We start from the raw sequence: 24907 nt of genomic DNA on the forward strand, positions 1-24907 counted from the left end.
CATGCCTGAGGCCCTGGGTTCCATTCCTCAGCACCACATAAGCAGAAAGCAAAAAGTCGGAGTGGCGCTGTGGCTCAAGTGGTAGAGCCCTAGCCTTGAGCTGAAGAGCTGAGGGAGAGCGCCCAGGCCCAGAGTTCAGGCCCTATGACCGAACCCTCCACCCCCCCAAAAAAACATCCTTGTCAACAAATACAGAAAAAACTGTCAAACCCTTTCCAGTCAAGTCTGTACTCATCAATCACTAATAAACAGATTTATTTTTGTTTTTTGGTAGTGAGGCTTGAAACTCTGGGCCTGGTCGCTGTCCCTCAGCTCTTCAGCTCAAGGCGCGCACTCCACCACTTGAGCTACAGCGCCACTTCCGGTTTTCTGTGGTTTATTGGAGATAAGAGTTTCACAGACTTTCTTGCCCAGGCTGGCTTTGAACCGTGATCCTCAGATCTCAGCCTCCTGAGTAGCTAGGATTAAAGGCGTGAGCCACCTGTGCCCAGCTTAATAAACAGATTTAAAAAGCAATAAAAGAGATATAGGAAGCCGGGTGCTGGTGGCTCACGCCTGTAATCCTAGCTACTCAGGAGGCTGAGATCTGAGGATCGCGGTTCAAAGCCAGCCCGGGCAGGAGAGACCGTGAGACTCCTATCTCCAATAAACCACCAGAAAACCGGAAGTGGCGCTGTAGCTCAAGTGGTAGAGCGCTTGCCTTGAGCTGAAGAGCTGAGGGACAGCACCCAGGCCCAGAGTTCAAGCCCCACGACCGACCCCCCCCCCCAAAAAAAAAGAGATATAGGAAGCAACTGCTAACATCAAAGTGAGAAAAAAAAAAAAACTAAAAATTAAAATCAGGGCGACTATCAGTTCATATATACATAGATGCTGGGTGCCATTTCCTCATGCCTGTACATCCTAGCTACTCAGGGGGCTGAGATCTGAACACAGCAATCCAAACTCAGCCAGGGCAGGGAAGTCCTTGAGACTCTCATCTCCAATTAAACATTAAATATCTGGAGGCGGAGCTGTGGCTCAAATGGTAGTAGAGTGCTAGGCCTTGAGCATAAAAGCTCAGGGACAAAGACTCAGGCCTTGAGCTCAAGCCCCAGGACTGATGCAGACATACACATACAAAAAACCAAATTAAAAAGTATTTCTCAGATTGGAATCATGATAAAATAGGTTGGGCCATCAATCTTCCTGCTGTATCCACCAAGAATTTAACCCACTGCTGTACCCACATGATGTCCAACATACAGGGAGTACTCCATATTCACTAGGAAAAAAAGTCAAATGAACAGTGACACCTGATAGAACTTATAACTATACCTGGGACATAAAATCTAGAATGAGGCATTTGTGGTACATGCCTATAGTCCCAGCTACTTAGGAGACTGAGGCAGAGGTATCACTGGAGTTCAAGTTCAAGACACAGCAAGAACTCTATCTCACCCCCTTCTCCCCCTTCCAAAGTAACACACCATAGTATTTGAGATCCTGAGAAATTCTTACTTTGGCTCTGAATTTCCTTAGTAAAGTTTCAATAAGTTATCTGATAAACTCAGGGTTGGAAGTTTACAGGATTATACCATACGGGTGGGAAACACACCCACCTTACCATCACTATTTACCTATTACTAAGCTTTCTGTTACAGCAATTCTGAATGATCTCTTTTAGGTCACCACACTTGTTCCTGCAGGCATCATTTCTACTGCCACTGCAGCACTTCAGTTTTTATCTTGTAAGTGCCCAAACAAGATCTGTTTACCTGTGATTTACCTGGTTCTGGGAACATGGGTTTGTGAGAGGTTGGGGATTTCTTTTATAGTTTCCGGTTGTGTATGAGTTGTTTTTAAGTTTAATGTTAGGTTATACAAAAACAAGGAAAATGCCAAATTAAGCTGTTTAGTACAGGCAAAAAGAAAAATAAACCTGGAAAAGTCCAAAGTCCAAAACCTTGGTTTAATTTATTACCTCTATTTAAAAATAAAAGTTTTTTTTCCTTCTTAATTAAGTAGGAGTTTGACTGTGCATTTCAGTTTATCTTAATATGCATTTCGGGGAAAGTATTATGTCCTAATTCCTATAAAATAATTTTATGCATTCTAATGTAACCAACGATACACTGGATACCTTAACTTGCTTCCAATCTAGTCTTTCCCTACTCTCAGGATTAAGTCACAGAGATAACTTTTACTTTATCCACTTTCATCTTTCATTAAACCAACATTTAGCTGATGCTCATCTACGGTATAAAAGTTGGAAAACCACACAGGCCCCTTCTCTCAAGAGAATCACAATCTAGCTAAAAGGCTTACCACATAGCAGGAGTTCACTATACTTCCTCTACCAACTTCCAGCCCTCAATTTCTAGTAGGCTAAAAACAACACAAAACTAAAGAAACAAAAAGAGGAATGTTACATCTACTTGGGAACAAGAAACACTAATCTTTTAAAAGCAGTTAAAAATAATTAAAGCTAGTAAACCAGTTTCATGCCTACATCCGATTACACAGATTCAAGGCATCTTTCAAAACGTCTCTTCAAATCGAAGACAGACTGCTCCTCGGCCCTCGACGAATTCCTAGTGCCTTCCCCACCCCAAAGGAGCCGGGAAACACCACCAGCCACGGGAGAAACTGCCCGAGTCCTTCAGCAGGGCAGAAACAGGAATCCCTGGCCTCCAAAAGGTCGGGTGGGGAATCTCCTCGGGTCTGGGGCTCGTTTCCCCAACCCGGCCTCCCTGACAACCCAGCCCGTGCCCTCCCGCCCGGGCCCTCGTCGGGCCCGAGCCGCCCCTAAGCTGCGGCCCAGGGAAGGCGAAAGCGCGTGGCAGCAGCGGCAGCGAAGCTGGCGGGGCGCCCCAGAGGGCTGAGCGGCGCGGAGCGGCGCGGAGCGGGGGAGACAAAGAGGGAAACAGCGGGCGGCAGCGCTTCGGGACGGGGGGTGCCAGCGTCAGAACCCGGGAGCGGTGGGGAAGGCGCGGCCCAAAGCCCGGGCCGAGGCTCGCGCGGAGATGGCGGCGGACCGCGGGCCTCGGCTCCGCACACTCACCACTGGGAGCGCCGTAATGGCGGCAGCGGGGGCGGAGAAGCCGGGGGGCGGGCCCGCCACAGCCAGTCACCGCCGCCGGCATCTTTCGAACCGGCTGGAAGACCGTTGACGGAGTAAGGAGGGGGGGGTGAAGAAGGAGGGCGCGGCGGGCGACGAGCCGCGGAGGACAATGCGCATGTGCCAGCCCGCAGCCAATAGGGCGCGGTGGCGCACGCTAACGCATGCGCGATGGGACACGAGAGGGGGGGCGCACGGCTAGGGAAGCGCTGCCCCTCCTCCCCCAAGTCCAAACAAAACAAGGGCGGGAGCGCGCGCAGGAGGGCCCTGGCGGAGGTGTCCGACACAGGGGAAGGGGGACAGATCGCTGGAGGAGAGGATAGGAGGGGTGAGAGGGCGGGGCGGCCGCCGCGAGCAGACAAAAGGTGCCACCTCCCGGGGCCCGGATGCCCCGCCCCCTCTTCTCCGGGGAGCGGCGTCCGCGTCCCAGGCGAGCGGGCGGCCGTCCTCCGACACTCGTCTTCGGGGCCCGCGACCCGCGCCTACTATCGGTTCGCTGGTTCTGTCCTGCGTTACCTCGATGCTCCGTGTCCCGGCGCCTGCGTCCCGCGCGACTAGTCGGCGCCGTTCCCGCCGCTGCTCGCCGCCGTCGCCGCCGTCCTCCAGGCCCCGCCGCCGCCTCTGCCGCCCCGCCCCCCTGCCCGCGGCCCCGCGCGCGCGCGCTCGCCGCGGCCCCGCCCCGCCCCCCGCGTGCGGAGGGAGCGCGCGGGACGCGAGTCCCCGGCAGGACGCGCGGGGGCGCGAGAGGGCGCTCGGGACCGCGGTCCGGGCCTCCCGCGAGGGGCGCTGGTTCCTTCCGCGCGCTTTAGTTGGGCTCTGGCCCATCGGTCCGCTGTTTCCTGTGGCCGCCCCAACGAGCAAAACCGCGGTTTGGAAGAAACGCCGACGGAAGACGCCGCCTGACCTTAAGTCCCCCGACCACTCAGGGCCGAGGACTAAGAAGTTGGTTGCCTTCCTCTGCTGCTGACCCATCTGCGTACGCAGGAGGGTTTCCCGGAAGGAAAACGGGATTGGAAGAGAGGAGAGGGCCGGGCGCCGATGCCTCCCGCCTGGAACCCTACCTCCGCAGCAGGCTGAGATCCGAGCATCGCGGTTCAAAGCCAGCCCCGGCAGGAAAGTCCGTGAGACTCATCTCCAATGAACCACCAGAACACCTGGTGTGGCTCAAGTGGTAGAGCGATCGCCTTGAATGAAAATTCTCAGGGACAGTGCCCAGGCCCTGAGTTCAAACCCCAGGACCAGCACAAATCCAAACTGGCTTTTCAACAGTAGTGTGCAAACTGCCTAAATGTGACCAGTATTATTATTGATCGGTCGTGGGTCTGGACTTCAGGGCCCGGGCGCTGTCCCCGAGCTTTTTCGCTCAAGGCTCACGCTCTACCACTTGAGCCACACCTCCACGTCTGGGTTTTTGGTGGTTAATTGAATCATTTCTTAGATTTGTCTCCCCGGCCTAGCTTCAAACTTCTATTCAGATCTCAGCCACCTGAGTCGCTAGGATTATAGGCTTGAGCCGCCTGTGGCTGGCTGAAAAGGCCATTTAGAACGGAGAGATGCCCTGTATTTAAAGTAGCAGTATTATTTCTTTTTGGGGGGAGGAGTGGGAGATGGTTGGTGGTAGGTAGTAAATTTAGGGATTCATGAAAGCTGCTGTTGTCCTAAAGCCCACCGCAGGTCAATCTTCCTAAAGACTTAGTGTGAAAATATATTATCCTAGGCCTGTCCTCTCGTCTGCTATTGGCCTTGGAACAGTTTTCCCAACCATAACCATCTAATTGCAAGTTTCACCACCAACACGACAAATATGGTGAACACAATCATTAATATTCCAATGACACTACCCACTCCCTCTTACTTTGGTATCATTTAAGTTGCTCAGAAAGGGTTTGAGTCTTGTGTGTGTGTGTAATTATGGTCATATCCTTTGTACTGTCTTCCTTTTTAAAAAAATTATTGGACTAGAGGTGTGGTTCAGGTGGTAAAGCACTTGTCTAGCAGATCTAGGGCCCTGAGTTCATACTCCAGTAAAGACTTGATTCCGTTTTTGTGCTTTAAACATTCTAGATTTTTTTTTTTTTTGTCGGTCGTGAGGCTTGAACTCTGGGCTTGGGCGCTGTCCCTGTGCTCTTCAGCTCAAGGCGAGTGCTCTACCACTTGAGCCTTAGCGCCATTTCCGGTTTTCTAATGGTTTATTGGAGATCAGTCTCAGGGACTTTCCTGCCCGGGCTGGCTTTGAAGCATGATCCTCAGATCTCAGCCGCCTCAGTAGCTAGGATTATAGGCAGGAGCCACCGGCGCCCGGCTCTAGATATCTTTTACACTGAAAAATCTGTGTCCTCCTAGAAAAGGGCAATCTGCGATGATTGCAGGGTTCTGCCCATGCCCAGGAGGACCTCACCAGTCCCAGAAACATGAGGAAATATATTCCTGAACTAGAAAAACAAGTGTTACTGGAACTAGTGAGGTTCCCAGGAGGGGATCACTGGTTTGAGTTATTGGCACCTGGCCCCTATGTGTTTTTAATGGAGCTTTTTATTAACGCTGTTTGTCTCTGAATTGTTTTTCCTTCTGTTCATCAATGCTGCCTTATTTAGAAGTCCTAGCAATGTAATGACATAATCTATAATTCTCAAGAAAGTACTTGGGTTTTTCAAAATGAAACTCACCTTAGACTTAACAGCCTGGGGTCAAAACAATGTATCATTTTATTTTCTGTCTCCTTTTCTGCTAGTTCTCAGACTTAAGGTTTTGTGGCACTTAAGTCTATTAGTCTCAAAGGCCTTATATCTTATGGAAAGTAAAATAGATGACTTTGTAGGCATAAGGGTGGAGGAAGTTGAAGCAACTGCAGATTCTGAGTGTTCTAGACTGCAACACTGCAGCCATCTTTTACTTGTATTCCATGTTGTGTAACAAGAACAGGCTTGAAGAATACCTTTTGATTGGCTGGCAGGAGAGGAGAGAGGGCTGTGTTGCCAAGAGGGTGGCGCGCTCTCTTTTTTTTTTCTCCCAAGAATCATGCGGCTAAAAGACTGTCATTTCATGCAGTGGTAACCAAAAACCCAGCCAGCCTTGGATCTCCTGAGAAAGCATAGTCTTGGTAGGACTGACTTTCCTGGTTTCCAGCCAGAAAGCGTGGAAATGACTCCCAATTCACCTGTAGGTTGGAAAGGTATGGTGTGAGAATGGACAGTTTGGGCTAGGAAGGTGGCTCAGTATAGAGTGCTTGCCTTGCATTCATGAGGCCCTGGGTTCCATTCTTCGGCACCACATAAGCAGAAAAAAGCCAGAAGTGGCTCTGTGGCTCAAGTGGTAGAGCAATTGCCTTGAGCTAAACAGCTAAGGGACAGTACCCAAGCCCAGAAGAGTACAAGCCTCATGACCAACAACAACAACAACAAAATATCTGGGTTAGAGATAAACCTTGTGCCTCCCATACTTTATTTATGGGTGACAAGTTTTAATCCAACTATCAGTAGAGCAATCAATTGAAACTTTTTTTCTTTTTCTTTTTGTCCGTCCTGGGTCTTTAACTCTGGGTCTGGGTGTTGTCCCCAAACTCTTGGGCTCAAGGCTAGTGCTCTACAACTTGAGCCAAAGCGCCGCTTCTGGTTTTCCAGTGGTTTATTGGAGATAAGAATCTCATGGAACGTTCTTGCCAGGGCTGGCTTTGAACCTCGATCCTCAGATCTCAGCCTCCTAAGTAGGATTATAGACGTGAGCCACCAGTGCCCTGCTGAAACTTTTTCTTAAACAAATCTGGTCCTAACAATTTTGAGGAAAGGATTATGAACCAGTATATAAAAACTGAGTTTTACCCAAATGGCATTTACCTTAATATGTATGTGTGTGTGTGCGTGTACGTGTGCGCACACACATGCACTTGTGTATAGGTCCTGGGCTTTGGACTCTGTGCACTGTCTTGAGCTCCAGGCGGCTCAAGGCTAGCACTGTACCATCCTGAATTACAGCTCCACTTCTGGCTTTTTGGTGGTTAATTGGAGTTGAGTCTTATGGACTTCCCTGCCTGGGCTGGCTTCAAACCCTGATCCTCAGATCTCAGCCTTCTGAGTAGGTAGGTTATAGGTATGAGCCACCAGATACCTATTATTTTTAACACTGGCTGTGTCCTACTAAATTCATTTTGCCATTCACAATTTGAGAACCTTTGTCCTAGCTGTCAGGAGCCTTTCACTGTCCAGTTTGAGTCTACGCTCCCACTTACAGCTTTTACCTGAGGGCAAATGTGTTAGTTTAACTCATTGTGAATATAGGATTCTAAGTAATGGTTCTTCTTTGGTTAGCAATCTGACAGGAGACTTACATTTCAGCCCTCAAGGAAAGAGACATTTGGGAATGTTATTAGAGGTGTCTTTTAGTGGGGATTGGAATCTAGGATCAAGGAAATAGGGGTACTTAGTCCTGCAGGCTATAGGATTTGCTTTCAGGCCCATGACTTACCCCAGTAGTTCTAATACGTATCTACTGGAAAAGAATAGGATGAGCAAAGATGGACTATTTTAAAGTCAAAGGGCATCAGGCACCAGGGGCTTATGCCTGTAATCCTAGCTACTCAGGAGGCTGAGATCTGAGAATCACTGTTCAAAGCCAGTCCAGGCAGAAAAGTCTGTTAAGACTTTTTTTTTTTTTTGCCAGTCCTAGGGCTTGAACTCAGGACCTGGGCACTGTACCTGAGCTTCTTTTGCTCAATGCTAGCATTCTACCACTTGAGCCACAGTGCCAGTTCCAGCTTTTTCGTTTATGTGGTACTGAGGAATCGAACTCATGGCTTCCTGCATGCTAGGCAAGCACTCTACCACTAAGCCACATTCCCAGTCCTGATAAGATCCTTATCTCTAATAAACCACTCTAGAAAAGCTGGAAGTAGCACTGTGGCTCAAATGGTAGAGAGCTAGCCTTGAGCACAAAGAGGTTCAGGAACAGTGCCCAGGCCTTGTGTTGAAGCCCCAGGGATGGCCAAATAAAGTCAAATGGCAAAAGGGATCTTGGTATTAGGGTATTTAAACAATCATAATGGTTTCATCCTGGAGCCAACTCTTTCACAATGAGTCTATTAACAAGTGTGTTATTGTATAGAAAAAGTTTAAGATAGTTTTTTTTCTTGGATACAATGTTATGTTAACTGGAAAAAGGGCTCAAGTGGTAAAGCGCTAGCCTTGAGCTGAAGAGCTGAGGGACAGCGCCCAGGCCCAGAGTTCAGGCCCACGACCGGACCCCCCCCCCCCCAAAAAAAGAGTCTATTTGTGATTATCTCCCCCCTCCCCTTTTATTTTGCCAGTACTGCAGCAAGGTCTCTCATACCTGCTTGAGACAGAGCTTACCCCCAGTGACAAAGCGCCATCCAGAGATAAACAGTTCCAAAAACCCTGTTTAGACAAGAGGTGACATTGTCAGGTTCCAAACAGAGGCATTTGTCCACTCTTTGAAAAGTAACTCAAGTCAAGAGGCTGGAAGGAATGGTTCATAGCATGGTTATCTGATGCCAGGGCCTGTCTACTTCCAACTATTCCCCCTTCCCTCCCCCCTCCCCGCCCCAGTCTTGGGCTTGACTTCAGGGCCTGGGTGCTGTCTCAAGCTTTTCTGCTCAAGGCTAGTGCTCTACTACTTGAGCCAAAGCGCCATTAGTTTTCTGGTGAGTAACTGGAGATAGTCTCCTGGACTTTCTGCCCAGCTTGGCTTTGAACCATGATCCTCAGATCTTAGCCCCCCTGAGTGCTGGCATTACAGGCATGAGCCACAACCACCAGGCTCTCACCAACTATCTATTTAAAACAAAAAAAACCTCAAATGCTCTTCTTCTGAAACCTTAAACATTGTTAATGTTTTAGCCGTTTGTTTTCTCTTATTCCTAGGCTTAAAACTATGTGTGAGACAACTTCAGGTGGTAATAAAAATAAAATCCAGGATGCAACCTACCTACCATAGACTACAGATAGATGTCCTAGGGAGTAAAACTGCCTTTCCTTGAAGACAAGTAGCCAGAACAGTAATGAATGGCTTGGTCTCCCTTACTGGTAGTTGGCGTCACTCCTTCAGCGCAGGGAATGAGAACAGGAAAAGAGCCTGGCAAGGCAGTTGGGGCAAAGGCTCTCCTATAGCACCTCTGCATTTCTCAGCATGGCCTCGAGCAGGGGCACCCAACCCATGTCACCACTTGGCCCACTGCCCTGGGAAGACATGCAGGTGAATGGACTGACTGGACCCAGGTGTGTGCCTGAATGGGTAGTCACCCAGTCATGGACTAATAAATAAGGTATGAAGAGTGTGTGCAGGCTGGATCTGATCACATCTGGGAAGTGATAAGACCCAATGAATCTTGTAAGTACACTTGTCAAATGAGTTAGCTTTTAAAATATTTGCTTTTGTTATTTTTTATTCTTGTACAACTTGTAACTGTTGTCTGTTGATATACTATAGAAGTATAATGTCTAACAGTAACAACTTTAGTATCATTTTTTTTTTTTGGATGATAGGGTATCATGTGTAAGCCAGACAGAATGTTAAGAATGGATTCCAGGGTAACACCAAGATGCACTGTACTCATAAACTGCTTTGTTGAGTGGCAACTCCTATGTAACAAAGGTAATAATATTTTTAAAAATTACAGATTCCAGTCAAGGCCAAGAGCCACTCCTTCCTTATTGCTAGAATTTGGCTAAAAAGATCTTACTGGTCCTGACTCCTGCTTGACCTGTCACTTCCCCTACAACATAGAAACAGGTCAGATCATATATAGGGAAAAAACATCTCAGCCACGAGGGTTCTAATAAAGCTGTACTACAGCATGGTTAATCAGTGGGTATCTTCTGAAAAACTGTTTAGACAAGAGGGGAAGTGGTTCAATCCAAGCAGAGTCAATTGCACCTTACCAATGCCAAGAGATTAAGAAGGAGGGGGTTCATAAGGATGGCTCCTGGTCATGCACTGCTGACAGAAGGAAATCTCATCTTTTTAGTCGGTGTTTTCTATATAACAGAATAAAATGGCTATTTCTACTGGCTCTGAACTTTTTTTTGTCAGTTGAGGGGCATGAACTCAGGGCCTGGGTGCTGCTGTCAAGGCTAGCGCTCTATCACTTTGAGCCCCAGGTCCACTTCCAGTTTTTGAGTGGTTAGTTAGAAGTGTCTCATGGGGACTTTTATGCTTGGGCTGGCTTTGAACTACAGTCCTCAGATCTCAGCCTCCTGACTAGCTAGGATAACAGGCGTGAGCCACTAGCAACCTGTCTTTTTTTTTCAATTAGGCTAAGAATCTTTATTAGCTGTGGCGACTGATCCCCACTATTGAGACAGTGAAGACCAGCCTCTAACTCAAATAGCTCAGGGAATATAAAGGCAAAAACCAGAGAGGTCACTTGCAGTGATAATTTCACAATCAGCAAGGAAGCAAGTAAAACCTGTCTTTTACTAGTCTATTGCTCATGCAGTTTTTAAAAAAAGAGGACTCTCTTAAGCAATTTTAATTGGATGACTTTGTTTTGACTTCCTTTTGTATCATATTTCTAGTGTTAAAGCTTAAACAATGGGTCTTTTTTTTTTTTTTGGTCGGTCATGGGGCTTGAACTCTGGGCCTGGGCGCTGTCCCTCAGCTCTTCAGCTCAAGGCGAGCGCTCTACCACTTGAGCTACAGCGCCACTTCCGGTTTTCTGGTGGTTTATTGGAGATAGGAGTCTCACGGTCTCTCCTGCCCGGGCTGGCTTTGAACCGCGATCCTCAGATCTCAGCCTCCTGAGTAGCTAGGATTACAGGCGTGAGCCACCAGCGCCCGGCTTAAACAATGGGTCTTATATATTCATTCTCCTCTATAACTGGTTCTCTTCTCAGGTGCTGGCTTATCTCTAGTCAGGAAACGAGCATAGCCTGTTCAAACAAAGGGGAGAGAGATTGTGCCAGGCACACCAAATGCAGTAGTCAGATCACCAAAATCTTACAGTTCAGAGGACAATGTCTTCTAATTGAATGTGGCCAAACACAAGGAAGTAGAATGTGATAGAAAAAGGTTGAGTTACTCAGGAGGCTGAAATCCGAGGATCAAGGTTCAGAACCAGCCCAGTCAGTAAAGTCCATGAGACTCCTATCTCCAGCTAGACAACAGAAAACTGTAAGTGGCACTATGGCTCAAAGTAGTACCAGGCTCTGAGTTCAAGCCCCATCACACACACACACACGGTTGGACACAGGTGCAAAGTGCCCAGGAGTTCTTAGCCCTTGGCAGAAGGCTGGGCATGTTTCCTTTAATCTATAATAGCCCCATTTATCAATAAGTTAACAGTTTGTGTAAACTTAAGACATGGAAGCAAGGATATACTAGGAGCCCTGTTCTTCCACTTGTAGTTTACAAGGTGTTTCAACATGGATGCTATGTTGCAGGAAAGGCACAGTGACAAAAGGTGTAGAGGTGACAAAAACCTCCAGATTCTGAGACCAGCCTTTTTTGGTGGCCTTCTGAAGGGCTTGATTAACCATGGCAGGTGAGCTACTCCTAGGAATTGCCCAAAGATATGGCAAAAAGCAGTCAATGTGAGCTTTCCCCCAGTTCTGTAGGCTGTAGTCTCTGAATCTGATCTGCTGATCGCACACGTGATGCTGGTACCTCTGGTGCTCATACTTTGAATAACTTTGAACTGCCATGTAACTGCTTACTCCAAAGAGACTGGACTTAGTATATTCTGTGGCTAAATGTGTCATTCATTCCTAGAACTTAACATGGTTGTGTAAACAGAGTAAGGTGCATTTTCACCAGTCTGGATAGGGTTACCCACACCTGTAGGCTATGTGGTACAGGCCAGAGCTCCTCAGCTATAAAACCTGTACAGCATTGTTACTATGAGTAGGGAACTGTAACACAATAGAAAATATTTGTGTATTTAAACATCTATGCATAGAAAAGGTATGAGATGCCTGAACTTTTTCAGCTTCTTGATACTCTTATGAGACCACCTATGTATCACTTGTTGACAAGATATTCATTATTCAGCTCATCACAGTGAGAAAATTTCCAAAAGTTTATCTGTATAGTTTGTTCTTTCCAACAAGACATTGTGACTGAAAAACGCTTCAGATCATGTTCAAATTTAATTTTTGTGTGTGTATGTGTCTACATTTTGCTGGTTGAATCCATACTGCTGACACTAGAAGCCAGGTGTGTAGGTGCATTCCTGTAATCCCAGCACTTAGGAGGCTGAAGTGGGAGGATCCAACAGGACTTTCAGTTTCTAAATCAGTAAGGTACTAAATCGTACGGTACCTTTTCATTGTAGATATGGGACATTGGAGAAGGGGTAATGTTATAAAATGTCATTAAAGGAAAGCATGAGCAATCCATGATGGTCGGTCACAGGACATGCTTTAATTTTGTGATGCCTGCACATGTGTAAGCACATGGGTGCAACAGGGTGCAGCCTATTCTGCCGTTTCTTCATCACCCATCACAGAGCCCAATTCTGGTCCAGACTTCCTTCCCGTATGTGCTGAACTTCTTCTAGTTCCAATCTTGATACTCAGAGTCAGGTCACTTTTCTCCCCAGTTAGTTCCTCTGTTGGCCTCACTCATTTTAAAGCTCTCATGTTTCTTTACCACCAATATGAACTTCAGCTGCATTTTTTTTTTTTTGTAACAGTCCTGGAGCTTGAACTCAAGGCCTAAACACTGTCCCTGAGATTTTTTGCTCAAGGCTAGCACTCTACCACTTGAGCCACAACTCCACTTCCAAATTTTTGATGGTTAATTGAAAAATCCTAGGGATTTTCATGCTTGAACTGACTTTGAACCACAATCCCCAGATCTCAGCCTCCTCAGTAGTTAGGATTACAGGCGTGAGCCACTGGCTCCTGCATTCAGGTTTTAGATGTAAAGCCTTTATTGTCCATTAAGTTATAGCAGTTCATATTTTCCATTACTATTATTTAACTGAGGTAGTCATCCAAGTTATACCTCCTCCTCCTCTCCCTCCCTCGACCCCTTCTTACAAGCACACAGGTTTTCACCACTGGGCTTGGCTACCAAGGCAAGGCTGTATGGTATATTAAAGTAGACTTTGCTTTTAATTTTCTTCTTATATAAGATTTTTAAAAAAAGTATGACTAGAAATCCACAGGCTTGAGTCTTTTGGGTACCACAGTACCTTTTATATGCTTGCTTTGTAAAACCCACAATTTCCCAAGTCCGTCCTTCCTTCATTTCCTTCCCTTCCCTTTTTGGCGCTGGGGATAGGCACCAGGAATTCACGAGCCATCACTGAGCTACATCCCCAACCCACCAAATGCTTCTTAAAAGTTTCCTAAACTCAGTGTTTTCTGTGATCCTTATGAAGGTGATTTACTCACCGGGGTATCACTGTCATTGAGAGTAAAATGTCTACAGACCAAGATGATGAGATAGCCCAATAGCAACCAGCTGAGCCAATAAGTAAAACTTGTTTTCTAAATACTACTTTCTCCTCTATACCCTAAAACAACAAAGGTAAATAGCTTTTTGTAAAAGTATCTGATTCCAGGGCATGGCAAGTGGATATGAGATAGGCCCGTGGTATTGTGTTTTAAAAAAACAACAACACAATACAAGGATGGCTGGGTGCTGGTGGCTCATGCCTGTAATCCTGATATTTTAGGATTGTGGCTCCAAGCCAGCCAGGAAAGGAGAGTCTGTAAAACTTTTTTTTTTTTTTTCTGTCATGGGGCTTAACTCTGAGCTTGGGTTCTATCCCTCAGCTCTTCAGCTCAAGACTAGTGCTCTACCACTTGAGCCACAGTGCCACTTCCAGTTTTCTAGATAAGAGTCTCATAGAGTTTCCTGCCCCAGCTGGCTTTGAACCATGATCCTCAGATCTCAGCCTCCTGAGTAGCTAGGATTACAGGTGTGAGCCATTGGCACCTGGCCATAAAACTCTTATCTTCAATTAACCACCACAATGCCAGAAGTGGAGCTGTAGGTCAAGTGGTAGAGTGGTAGCCTTGAGCAAAAAAAAGCTAAGGGACTTAGGCCCTGAGTTCGAGCCCCAGGATTGGCACCAAAACAAAAAACAAGGATGTATGTGTGTGTGGGTGGGGTGGGGTGGATGTGTGTGTGTGTGTAATCAGGACATATGAGCCTATTTCAAAGGGTCCCCAACAACTAGAGTTGGAACAATTTGGGCAACCAAATAATGTCATATGGAATTCAAAGTACAAAATAAACATATAGAAAACTATGGGAATTGGGACTAGTCTGTGGTAGGTTCATCTCAAGGAAGTGTTTATTCCTACTGAGTAGTTTACCTCATGAAATAAGCAGCCTCAAGGACAGGATTTTTCTAGGGGACACTGTAACTAATTAGTAAGAAATGAGCAATGATGATGACCAGATCCTCACAGCTGGTGTTAGGATGGCAGGCTTCCCAGGACATGGACAAGTCCACAGAGTGACAAAAAGGATTCTCAGGAACTTGCTCAGGACTAGCTGATAGTCATAAACATATTGCCAGGTTATGTCAAAAGACACTTAAAAGAATAAAAGCATCCAGGCATGGTGGTGTATTCCTGTAATCTCAGCATCAAGGAAGGCTGTGGCAACAGGATTGAGAGTTCAGTGTGTCTCTGGGCTACAAAGCAAGTCCCTTCTTAAAAACCAATGGCTGCAGGCACAGCTCAGTGGTGCAACCCTTAGCTAGCATGTGCAAGGTCCTGATTCCAATCCCAGTATTACAAAAAATAAAATGAGGGACAAAGGGTAATAAATACAGCAGTGGTACTTATTAGACTCTATGTTGAAAATGAACTATACAATTTTGTAGGTGGGAATGGAAGGGAAAAATTGGGAGAGTACAAAGGAGTGAAATTGTCCAAAAAGACATGTACTCTGTCCCTGACTTATATACCAGTAAACCCTCTGTACATTACCTTTATAACAGTTTCAAAAATTGCTAAGAGACTAGAGGACAAAACAAATCAATGTATGACTGCATTTACATGTAATGTCCAAAACAAGCAAATCTTAGAAACAAAAGCAGATGACATAGTTCCTCAGGGCTGAGGAGAATAGGAAAAGGATGATGTGGTCTCATTTGGGGGATGAAAAGGATCTGTATAACTGGATAAGTGGGATGGTCATGTAACTGTCAACACACTAAAATGGGTTAATTTTATGGCGCAGAACTGTTTCAATAAGAAATGGAAATTTGGCCCAGAATGCTCGCTCAAGAGCTGCACTCCCAGCTACTTAGGAGGTAAACATCAGGAGAAGTGAGTGAGATTAGAGGCCAGCCAGGGCAAAATTTTAGGACTCCCATCTCAAACAATAACCTGAGTGTATTGATGCATGAAATTTGTCCCCGCTAGGTAGGAAGCAGTAGATAGGAGAATCACATTTTGAGGCCAGACCTGGGCAGAAAGAGAACACTACCTGAAAAATAATTAAAGCAAAAAGGGCTGGTAGTTTCGTCTCAAACAGCAGACCACCACCTAATGACTTATGCCCTAAGTTCAAACTGTAGCGACAAAAATAGGTAATGCAGGACCAATGCAATGGAGTGGTGAAAACTGAACACTGAAAAGCTGGATCCCTCCTTACTTTAAAAAAGAACACTTGAATGAAAGCATAAAATAAGATCCTAAGTTGAGAGTGTTGTTTTAAAACAAAGCCCAGCAGATCCTGCTTTTCAGACAGTGAAGAGGTAACAATAATCATGCCCTATAGTAGGGCTCAATGATCTAAATTCGCTCATAGGTAATGTGTGTGCATGTGCATGCATGCTTGTGTGTATGTATGGTGACTTGAATTCTGGGCCTCACAGTCTTGCTTGGCTTGTTTACTCATGGTTGGCATCCTACCATTTGAGCTGCGTTTTCAGCCCAGCATTGCAAACAGTCTCTTGGACTTTTCTGCCCAAGCTAGCTTTGAACTATCTTCCAGGTCTCATTACAGGCATGAGCCTCTTTTCTGTTTGGGAAGGTATTAGAGACTGAGCCCAAGGTCTCACACGCGTTAAACAAGAGCTCTTCCCTTTGAGCTTCCACCCCAGCCCTTCTGCTTTTGTTTTATTTCTGAGACGAGGTTTCCTATTACTTTTTGCTCAAGCTGGCCCTTTACTCTAGATCTTCCTTGGCCCTGCCTCAGGAGGAGCTGAGATTACAGACCTGAGCCTTGGTGCCCAAGTCTGTGTATATTTCTTTAAAGAGAGATGCCAGGAAAAACCTTTGGTTATCCAAATGCAAAACACAAAAGAATTTAATTTGGAAGCAAGTTTTGCTTTTGTTCATAAACCCATTTTGTGGGCAGAAGACCAGAAAGAATAGATATAGAGACCCATCTGTAGAATGCACAGCACTTGAGCACATATGAAGAGCCAAGTCCTGGTAGGACTTTTAAACCACATCTCAACTAACAAGCATAATTTAGCTTAAAAAAAATTATTTGGAAGACATCTTTGGATTTCTTAAGTATAGCAGTCAACGGATGGAATATTTCAAAAGCTGTGGCAGTCTTAAGGTGAACTGGTGTCCTAAACTCTGATATACACAACTAAATACTTAAGTTATTAAAAAAAATGGCTGTTAAGATTTGCTTGCACCTTGAATAAATACATTCCTATTTGTTTTTCAGACTCTCAGAGGGTCATTCCTACCTAAGCACAAAGTACCCACAAGGTAGCCCACATGTTCCCACTCGCGAACACGCACGGCCCCCTCTCCCCTTCCAGGTGAGAGGTGGACAGTGACCAGCCAGCGTCTTCAGAGACGGGGTTCGTGCAGAAGCTGCCAAAGGAGAAGTCGCTCTACTTCCTTTTAAACTTGCAATGTTTGCCTTTATTTTGTTCTTTATATTTTGAAAGTGAAAAGAAATAGTACTGAGTCAATTTCTTTCTTCCTTTTTTTTTTTTTTTAAATATTTGTTCTATTATTTACAAGCCTTAAAGTTGTTCTAAAGAGTTCAAAAGTATTAAGAGTACTTTTTCTGGGGTAGCACTTTTTTTTTTTTTAAACAATTCTTGGAGTTTTCTGGTCCACAGCATTTCCTTCTGTTCCAAAGTTATGTATGTTTTACTATTGTGATTTAATTTTCTGAAGCAAGCTGAAAGGCAGGCAAGAAAGATTTGATGCCAGAAAAAAAAAACAAACAAAAAAACAACAAAAAAGATCTTTCTTACCTTGTTCACCCGAAACCTTCTTAAATCTGGATTAACTACTATGCCTTAAAACAAACGTGAGGTGCATCTGAAGGGGAGGGCAATTTATTTCTCTGCTTCTCTATTATACAAGTTGTTTACAGAAACTGCAAATAAAAAATTACACACGGGCATTTGCAGTCCTTAAAATAAATTAAAAGTTCTCAACTTTTTTTTCTTTTTTTTTTGTTTTTTGTTTTTTTTTTTTTTGCTAAATGTTTTTTTTAAGTATGAGTCTTTCAATTAAAAAGAAAAGATTAAAACAGAAAATATTTTCTATAAATAGTACATGTATTTTGGTTTTCGCTCCCGCCCTCGGGTTTGAAGTTACGTGTTTCCAGTACCTTTTTCCTCCATGATCACCTTTCTCTTTCCCCTCTCCCACTCGTGCATACGTGGGGTTCCTGCGAGAATTGGCCTTGCTGCACTGTGATTGGCGAAGACGTGAAACTTTTTAAAAAAATACTTAAATTGTTTTTTTTTTTTTTCGTTTTGTGTATTTGAAGTTTTAGTTATCCTCAGACTCCTCTTCTGCTTCCCGCAGCCATGTGAAAAATGCCGTGACAGATTTGAGGGCTACGCCCTTCCCATTTTGCTCTGCAGGGTCCTTGCTGCTCTCCCATTTGTAGAAGGCATCCTCTGAGATGACCTCCTCGTCATACAGGCAATCAAAAAACATCCGTAGCAAATCTGCAAGGGAGTAAAAACAGCTATGGGTTTAAGGGAATGACTGCGAGGAAAAGCAGAGTGAAGTAAGTGTACACTGTTCCCCTAGAGAAGGGTATCAATAATTCATCGTATATATTTAAAATGAAGACCATTTAAAGTCTACATTACTTTTTTATTCCCAATATTTTATTTTATTTTTATTAATTATTATTTTTGCCAGTCCTGGAGCTTGAATTCAGGGCCTAGGGACTGTCCCTGATCTTCTTTTGCTCAAAGTTAGTGCTCTACCACTTGAGCCACAATGCCACTTCCGGCTTTTTCTGTTTATGTGATACTGAGAAAATCAAACCCAGGGCTTCATGCATGCTAGGCAAGCACTCTACCGCTAAGCCACATTCCCAGCTCTATTCCCATTATTTTATTTAGTTTGAACTATCTTCTTTATTGGCAAAGCTGTTTCATATAATTCTCAACTAAACACTTTAGAAATTAAGTAAGAATAACTCTTCTAGTACTGTGTTTTTAAAATAAAATTTTATTATTTTTACTTTTCAATTTTATTAATTTTCCCCTGGGTTTGTTCTCATTTATTTATTAACATAATGTTATGGTTATTATTAAGGTGTTATACAAGGGATTACCATTTCGTAAGTCAGGTATCGAGTACATTTCTTTTTCAGGACAATGTCAACCCTTTCTTGCCTTTCTCCAAGTTTTTCTCTCCCATGCCCACAAGTTACATAGGTCCTTCTCCATACAGAGTGTACTGAATAGCAGGTTGTGTTTTTTTTGCCAGTCATAGGGCCTGAACTCTGGGCCTGGGTGCTGTCCCTGAGCTCTTCAGCTCAAGGCTAGCACTCTACCACTTGAGCCACAGTGCCACTTCTGGCTTTTTCTGCTTATGCAGTGCTGAGGAATCAAACCCAGGACCTCCTGCATGCAAGGCAAGCACTCTATCACTGAGCCACCTTCCCAGCACGAGGTCACGCCTGTAATCCTAGCTCCTCAGGAGGCTGAGATCTGAGGATCGTGGTTCAAAGCCAGCTCAGGCAGGAAAGACCCTGAGATTCCTATCTCCAATAAACCACCAGAAAACTGCAAGTGGTGCTGTAGCTCAAGTGGTCGTGCGCTCATCTTGAGGTGAAGAGCTGAGGAACAGCGCCTAGGCCCAGAGTTCAAGCCCCACGACTGATAAAAAAAAAAAAAAAATGCCACCAAGCCAGGCGCCGGTGGCTCCCGCCTGTAATCCTAGCTACTCAGGAGGCTGAGATCTGAGGATCACCATCATTCAAAGCCAGCTGAGACAGGAAAGTCTGTGAGACTCCGATCTCCAATAAACCACTAGAAAACCAGAAGTGGTGCTGTGGCTCAAGTAGTAGAGTGCTAGCCTTGAGCTGAAGAGCTGAGGGACAGCGCCAAGGCCCAGGGTTCAAGCCCCATAACCAAAAAAAAAAAAAAAAAAGAAGAAAACCCCTCATATGTAAAACATGGGCAAGAGCTGGGCACCGGTGGCTCACGCCTGTAATCCTAGCTACTCAGGAGGGTGAGATCTTAGGATCATGGTTCAAAGCCAGCCAGGTAGGAAACTTTCATCTCCAATAAACCACCAGAAAACCGGAAGTGGCGTTGTAGCTCAAGTGGTAGAGCGCTCGCCTTGAGCTGAAGAGCTGAGGGACAGCACCCAAGCCCAGAGTTCAAGCCCTATGACTGACAAAATAAATAAATAAATAAAAGAGAAAATCATGGGCAAAAGGTATTCCATCTGGAAAATAATGTTATTTGGTTTTAAATGTTTCAACTATCAGAAACAATCTGCCCGCTCTGCTCTCACAGTGGAAGCTTACTGCTCAAAAAAGGAGAAAAGTGGTAGTAGTATTAAGTTCCTATGGCGATCATTACACTTTCTGTGTGTGTATATGCTGGTACTGAGGCTTGAACTCAGGACCTTGTTTTCTTGCTTTGCTTTTTTTTTCAAGGCTGGCACTATACCACTTGAGCCACAGCAAAGCACCACTTCCAGTTTTGTAGTAGTTAACGGGAGAAAACAGTCTCATGGCTGGGCGCTGGTGGTTCATGGTTCAACACCAGCCTGGGTAGGAAAGTCTGTGAGACTCTTGTCTTCAATTAACCATTAGAATCCAGAAGTGGAGCTGTGGCTCTAAGTGGTAGAGCACTATCCTTAAGTAGGAAACAGCAGGGACAGCTCCCAAGCTCCGAGTTCAAACCTCAAGACTAACCATCACCAGCCCGCCCTCCCCACCAAAAAAAGTCTCATGGACTTTTCTGCCTGGGCTGTTTTGACCCATGACTATAGTCATGGGTCAAAATAGTTGTATTTTCTTAAGAAAAAAAAAATTCCTTGGGACTGGGGATGTGTATCAGTAATAGATAGTTGGCCTAGTTTTAACAAGTTCTAGTTCCATGTCCTGAACTACAAAAAGAAAAATAAAACTTCATGATGGGCTTAATGACTATAAGATTCATTTATGAGTCAGCACTCTGTTGGTTTTTTTTTTTTTTTCTTTTCTTTTTGTCCAAGATTGGGACTCAAACTCTGTACTTGACACTTTCACTCACTGGCTTGCACTCTACCAATTGAGTCATACCTCTAACCCCTCTGTTTGTTCCTAACAGTAAAGGGAAGCAAAGGAATAAACAAAAAATGCCAATAAATACTAGATCTAGAGTGAATCACAAAAACATACTTAGAGGGCTGAGAAGGTGGCTCAGTGGTAGAGTGCTTGCCTTGCATGCTCAAGGCCCTGGGTTCGATTCCTCAGCACCACATAAGCAAAAAGAAAAAAGCCAGAAGTGGCGCTGTGGCTCAAGTGGTAGAGTGTTAGCCTTGAGCTGAAGAGCTGAGGGACAGCGCCCAGGTCCAGAGTTCATGCCCCACAAAAAACATACTTAGAATAATCTTTTTAATTATGTTTGTCAAGCTAACACTGAAATAAATTACTTTTCATTCTTAAAACCAAGGCTGATCTAGAGGAAGTGCAAACAGCCAGGGACCACAATTCTGACAGCAGTGAAAGCTCCAGAAATTCCTGAAGATGTTAATTATGGGAAACATGTTAAGTACATAGCACTATTTTCATCCAAACACTTAAGATAACTTGTTTGAAAAGTTAAGTGCTCTCAGGGCTATCTCTAAAGTAATCATGCACCATTCACTTTCACAGATGTCAACAGAATCGTCAAGATTCAATAAAATTCATCAACCAGTTTCCCTAATAACTTAGGTGGTACAGATAACCTTGTATGTCTCGTTAGTAAAAATGAGTAATTCTTAATTAAACCTTATTTTTAAATGCCTTGGTAATTATACCATGATCATTGTTAAAGTCTTTGCTGGGTGCTTGAGGATTCTGAAGACTATGGTCCTTGGTGATCATCAGCCATTCTCATCTCTTAGACCTGTACTGTCTAATATGGTAACCACAGCCACCTAGGGCTATATAAATTTAAATTAAATGAGAAAAACCAGTTCCTCAGTCACAACAGGCCCATACTGCAGGATTGCCACATGTGGCTCATGGTTACTATATTAAATGGTATAGATACATTCCCATCATTATAAGAAGCTTGAACATACTTGCCTTGGAATAAGGATTCTATCTTTAGGCCCATTTTCTTTTGTGTGTGTATGTGCTTGTGTGTGTGTATAGGTCCTGGGGCTTGAACTCAGGGCCTGTATGCTGACCCTGAGCTTCTTTTTTTTTTTTGGGTCCGGTCGTGGGGCCTGAACTCTGGGCTTGGGAGCTGTCCCTCAGCTCTTCAGCTCAAGGCTAGCGCTCTACCACTTGAGCCACAGAACCACTTCCAGCTTTTTTTCTTTTTGCTTATGTGGTGCTGAGGAATCGAACCCAGGGCCTCAGGCATGCAAGGCAAGTGCTCCACCACTGAGCCACCTTCCCAGCCCCCTGAGCTTCTTTTTGCTCAAGGATAGAGCGTTACCATTTGAGCCAAAGTTCCACTTTTGGCTTTTTCTGATAGTTTAGTGGAGCTAAGAATTTTATAGATGTTCCTGCCTGCACTGGCTTCGAACCATGATCCTCAGATCTCAGATTCCAGAATACTTTAAGATTACAGGTGCGATCTACTTGCACTTGGCTCTAGACTATTTATTTATTAGCATTTCCTTATACAAGTATGTAAAAGATTCAGAACTTTAAAAAGTTGTTGATTATCTGAGTTGCTATTACAAGTGATTTTCCCATTATCCATCTTCAAACCCCACATACTTGCTGAGGTCTTGGCCTGGGTAAGTGTCATTCCCAAGTAAACTTACTGGCAGGTTGATCAAGTTTTACTATTGATGCTTGTAGTGCATAAAGTGCTTGTAGTTCCTTCTCTGTATCTGAGTCCAGGTACTTGAGTAAGATCGGCACTCTCTGCTTGATAACAGCAGTATCCACTTTAAAGGTAGAACAGTCGGCTAGAGGTGATAGAAGAACTAGACATTACATTTAAGGAATTAACAAAGAGAATCATTTGTAGTTTTCTAAGTACATAGGAGCTGTGAGACTGTTAAGGGGAGAGGAGATAAGGGGTTAGCAATGATTTTGAAATCCAAGTGCTCTGTAAATTTTAATGGGATATTCTTTCAAAAATAATACAAAACATTTTTAGTGATGGCTTCCTTCAAAAATAGTACACCCAATTATTTGCCTTTAGAGATAATTCCATATCAGCCTACAAGAGCAATGTTAATCAGAATCCTCACCATAAAAAAGATAGCAGATGTTTTGATGTAATCTTTCCACATTGCTGACATGTATCAAAACATCATATCCCATAAATGAATACAATTTAAGATTTGTCAATCAAAAATTTCATAGAGAAATAAAGGATTCAGAGTATTTAAGAGTAAACATTAAAATAGTTTATTAAACCAAGGTACTGGCAGCTCATGCCCATAATCCTACCTACACTTAGGAGGCTAAGATCTGAGGATTGTGGTTTCAGGCCAGCCGGCCAGGAAAGTACATGAGACTCTTATGTCTAGTTAGCAACAACAACAAAAAGATTTTTAGAAAGCTGAAAGAATAGCTCTCCATTGAATGCACTCATTCATGATAGTTCCTGAATGCAGGAAATGACCTTGAACAACGTATATAAAATGGAAAAAGCTACAGGTAAGATAGTAATAAAAAGCCCAAGGAATACACAACTCCACTGAATTCAAGGACACGATATATTGTACAAATTTCTCAAATTGGTCTTTGCAGGCAGAGCAACTATTGGTCCCTATGCTTGAGCCGGCCAGGAAGTATACATGGAAATGCCACCCATTTGCCCAGCAGCTGATCTAGGGCAAGATTTGAAGACAATATAAAACAGACCATATAATAAGAATAGTTGACATAATAAACATTTCAGATGTTAAAATCTGCTTTTAGAAATGCACTTACCAATAATAGCAGCTTTACAAACAGCTGTCATTAAAGCTCTAAGGAAGGTGGGGGAACTCATCTGGCTTTCATCTAGATTAGCCTGAAGTTGGGGGGTAGGGAGGGAAGAAGGAACAGGTAAATGTACCCATCAGAGAAACCAGGCCCTTCAATTCAGGCATACCTGGCACTAAGAGCAGTTACATTTTTGCGGATTTTGGCAAAAATTAAATGATCATTCAAAAACAGTCTGGCTATTGCTAGTACTATGTAGAAATGTAAGAAGGGGAACTGGGAGTTTAAGAACCTTAGTACTGCTATTCCATGCTCACTCGATTACACAGCATAGTATACTAGACAGATAGGAGAACAACTACTTTTAAACAATATTTCTTAATAAATAATTATCTGTGTAAGGTGATTTATCCAAGTCTAAACACTTAGGAGCAACTATACACAACTGTAATATATATTGAACTACTTTCTCAGTATCATGTATTTATAAGTGTGCCAAAACCTTTTATCTTAATTTACTGTCAATTAGAGGCTATCTTTTTTTTTTGGCCATTCATGGGGCTTTTACTCAGGGCCTGGGCACCGTCCCTGAGTTTCTTTTGCTCAAGGCTAGCACTCTACCACTTAAGCCACAGCACCACTTCCGCTTTTTCTGTTTATGTGTTACTGAGGAATTGAACCCAGAGCTCCATACACGCTAGGCAAGCACTCTACTACTAAACCACATTCCCAGCCCTCAGAAGCTATCTTAAGCACAGCCTCAAACAAACTATTCAGGTGATAAGAAATTTTTTTTCCCCTAAGGGTGGCAAGAAAAAAAGCACCTAGAAAACCTTTCTTTTTGTCTATTTTTGGTGCTGGTCCTGGGGCCTGAGCTCAGGGACCAGCTCCTGTCCCTGAGCTTATTAGCTCAAGGCTAGCCCTCTTATTACTTGACCCACAGCTCAACTTCTTGCATTTTGGTGTTGATTTGGATATAAGAGTCTTGCACTCAGGGCTTGGGTACTGTCCCTGAGTTTCTTTTGCTCAAGGCTAGCACTTTACCACTTGAGCCACAGCACCACTTCTGGCTTTTTCTGTTTATGTGCTACTGAGGAACCAAACCAGGGTTTCATGCATGCAAGGCAAGCACTCTAGCACTAAGCCATACTCCCAGCCCTAAATTTTATTTATTCTTGTCAGTATTGTGGTTTGAACTCAGGCTTTGTGCTTGGTAGGCAGGATTTCTACCAATTGAACCATACCTCAGCCTTTTTATTTTGCACTTGCACTTGCTTTCTGCTTGGGCTAGTCTGGACAAGCAATCTTCCTAATTATACTTTTTGCTGGGATGACAGGTATGTACCACACGGTGCTCAGCATTTTACTGGCTAAGATGGTAGTTTCCCAAATTTTGCTATGCTTGGCCTCCTAGAGCCACAATCCTCACACTCTCAGCTTTTCAGGTTGACATTGCTAGGATTGCAGCATGAACCATGTGTCTGAGGAAAACTGAAATCTTATAAAAACAGAAACAGTCTTGAGTTTCAGAGCATAGGTAAGCAAAAAAGCCAGTTTCCTTAAGTTTCA

The 24907-nt window shown here is 44.2% G+C and overlaps 2 protein-coding genes across 14 annotated transcripts in view; both read right to left on the bottom strand.

Annotated features, from left to right (window-relative positions):
* Window positions 1-3723, bottom strand: part of Hp1bp3 (heterochromatin protein 1 binding protein 3) — a 34766-nt gene extending 31043 nt beyond the window's left edge. For 4 of the 5 annotated variants that reach the window (XM_042688448.1, XM_042688446.1, XM_042688447.1 and 1 more), the window contains exon 1: window positions 3617-3723. The gene's annotated coding sequence lies outside the window, so the exon portion shown is untranslated. Of the gene's footprint in view, window positions 1-3043; window positions 3133-3616 lie in introns of those variants that run through there. The other variant, XM_042688444.1, reaches the window with a different exon arrangement.
* A 13354-nt stretch (window positions 3724-17077) lies between these two features.
* Window positions 17078-24907, bottom strand: part of Eif4g3 (eukaryotic translation initiation factor 4 gamma 3) — a 239339-nt gene continuing 231509 nt past the window's right edge. For all 9 annotated transcript variants that reach the window (XM_042688417.1, XM_042688416.1, XM_042688413.1 and 6 more), the window contains 3 exons: window positions 23345-23426; window positions 22222-22368; window positions 17078-17951 (listed from right to left, as the gene is read on the bottom strand). In XM_042688417.1, coding sequence (XP_042544351.1) covers window positions 17770-17951; window positions 22222-22368; window positions 23345-23426 — 411 coding nt within the window. In that variant the 3' untranslated portion in view covers window positions 17078-17769. The remainder of the gene's footprint in view (window positions 17952-22221; window positions 22369-23344; window positions 23427-24907) is intronic.

Source organism: Dipodomys spectabilis, unplaced genomic scaffold, assembly GCF_019054845.1.
Source record: "Dipodomys spectabilis isolate Male_0828 unplaced genomic scaffold, ASM1905484v1 ptg000118l, whole genome shotgun sequence".
Taxonomy (NCBI): Eukaryota; Metazoa; Chordata; class Mammalia; order Rodentia; family Heteromyidae; genus Dipodomys; species Dipodomys spectabilis.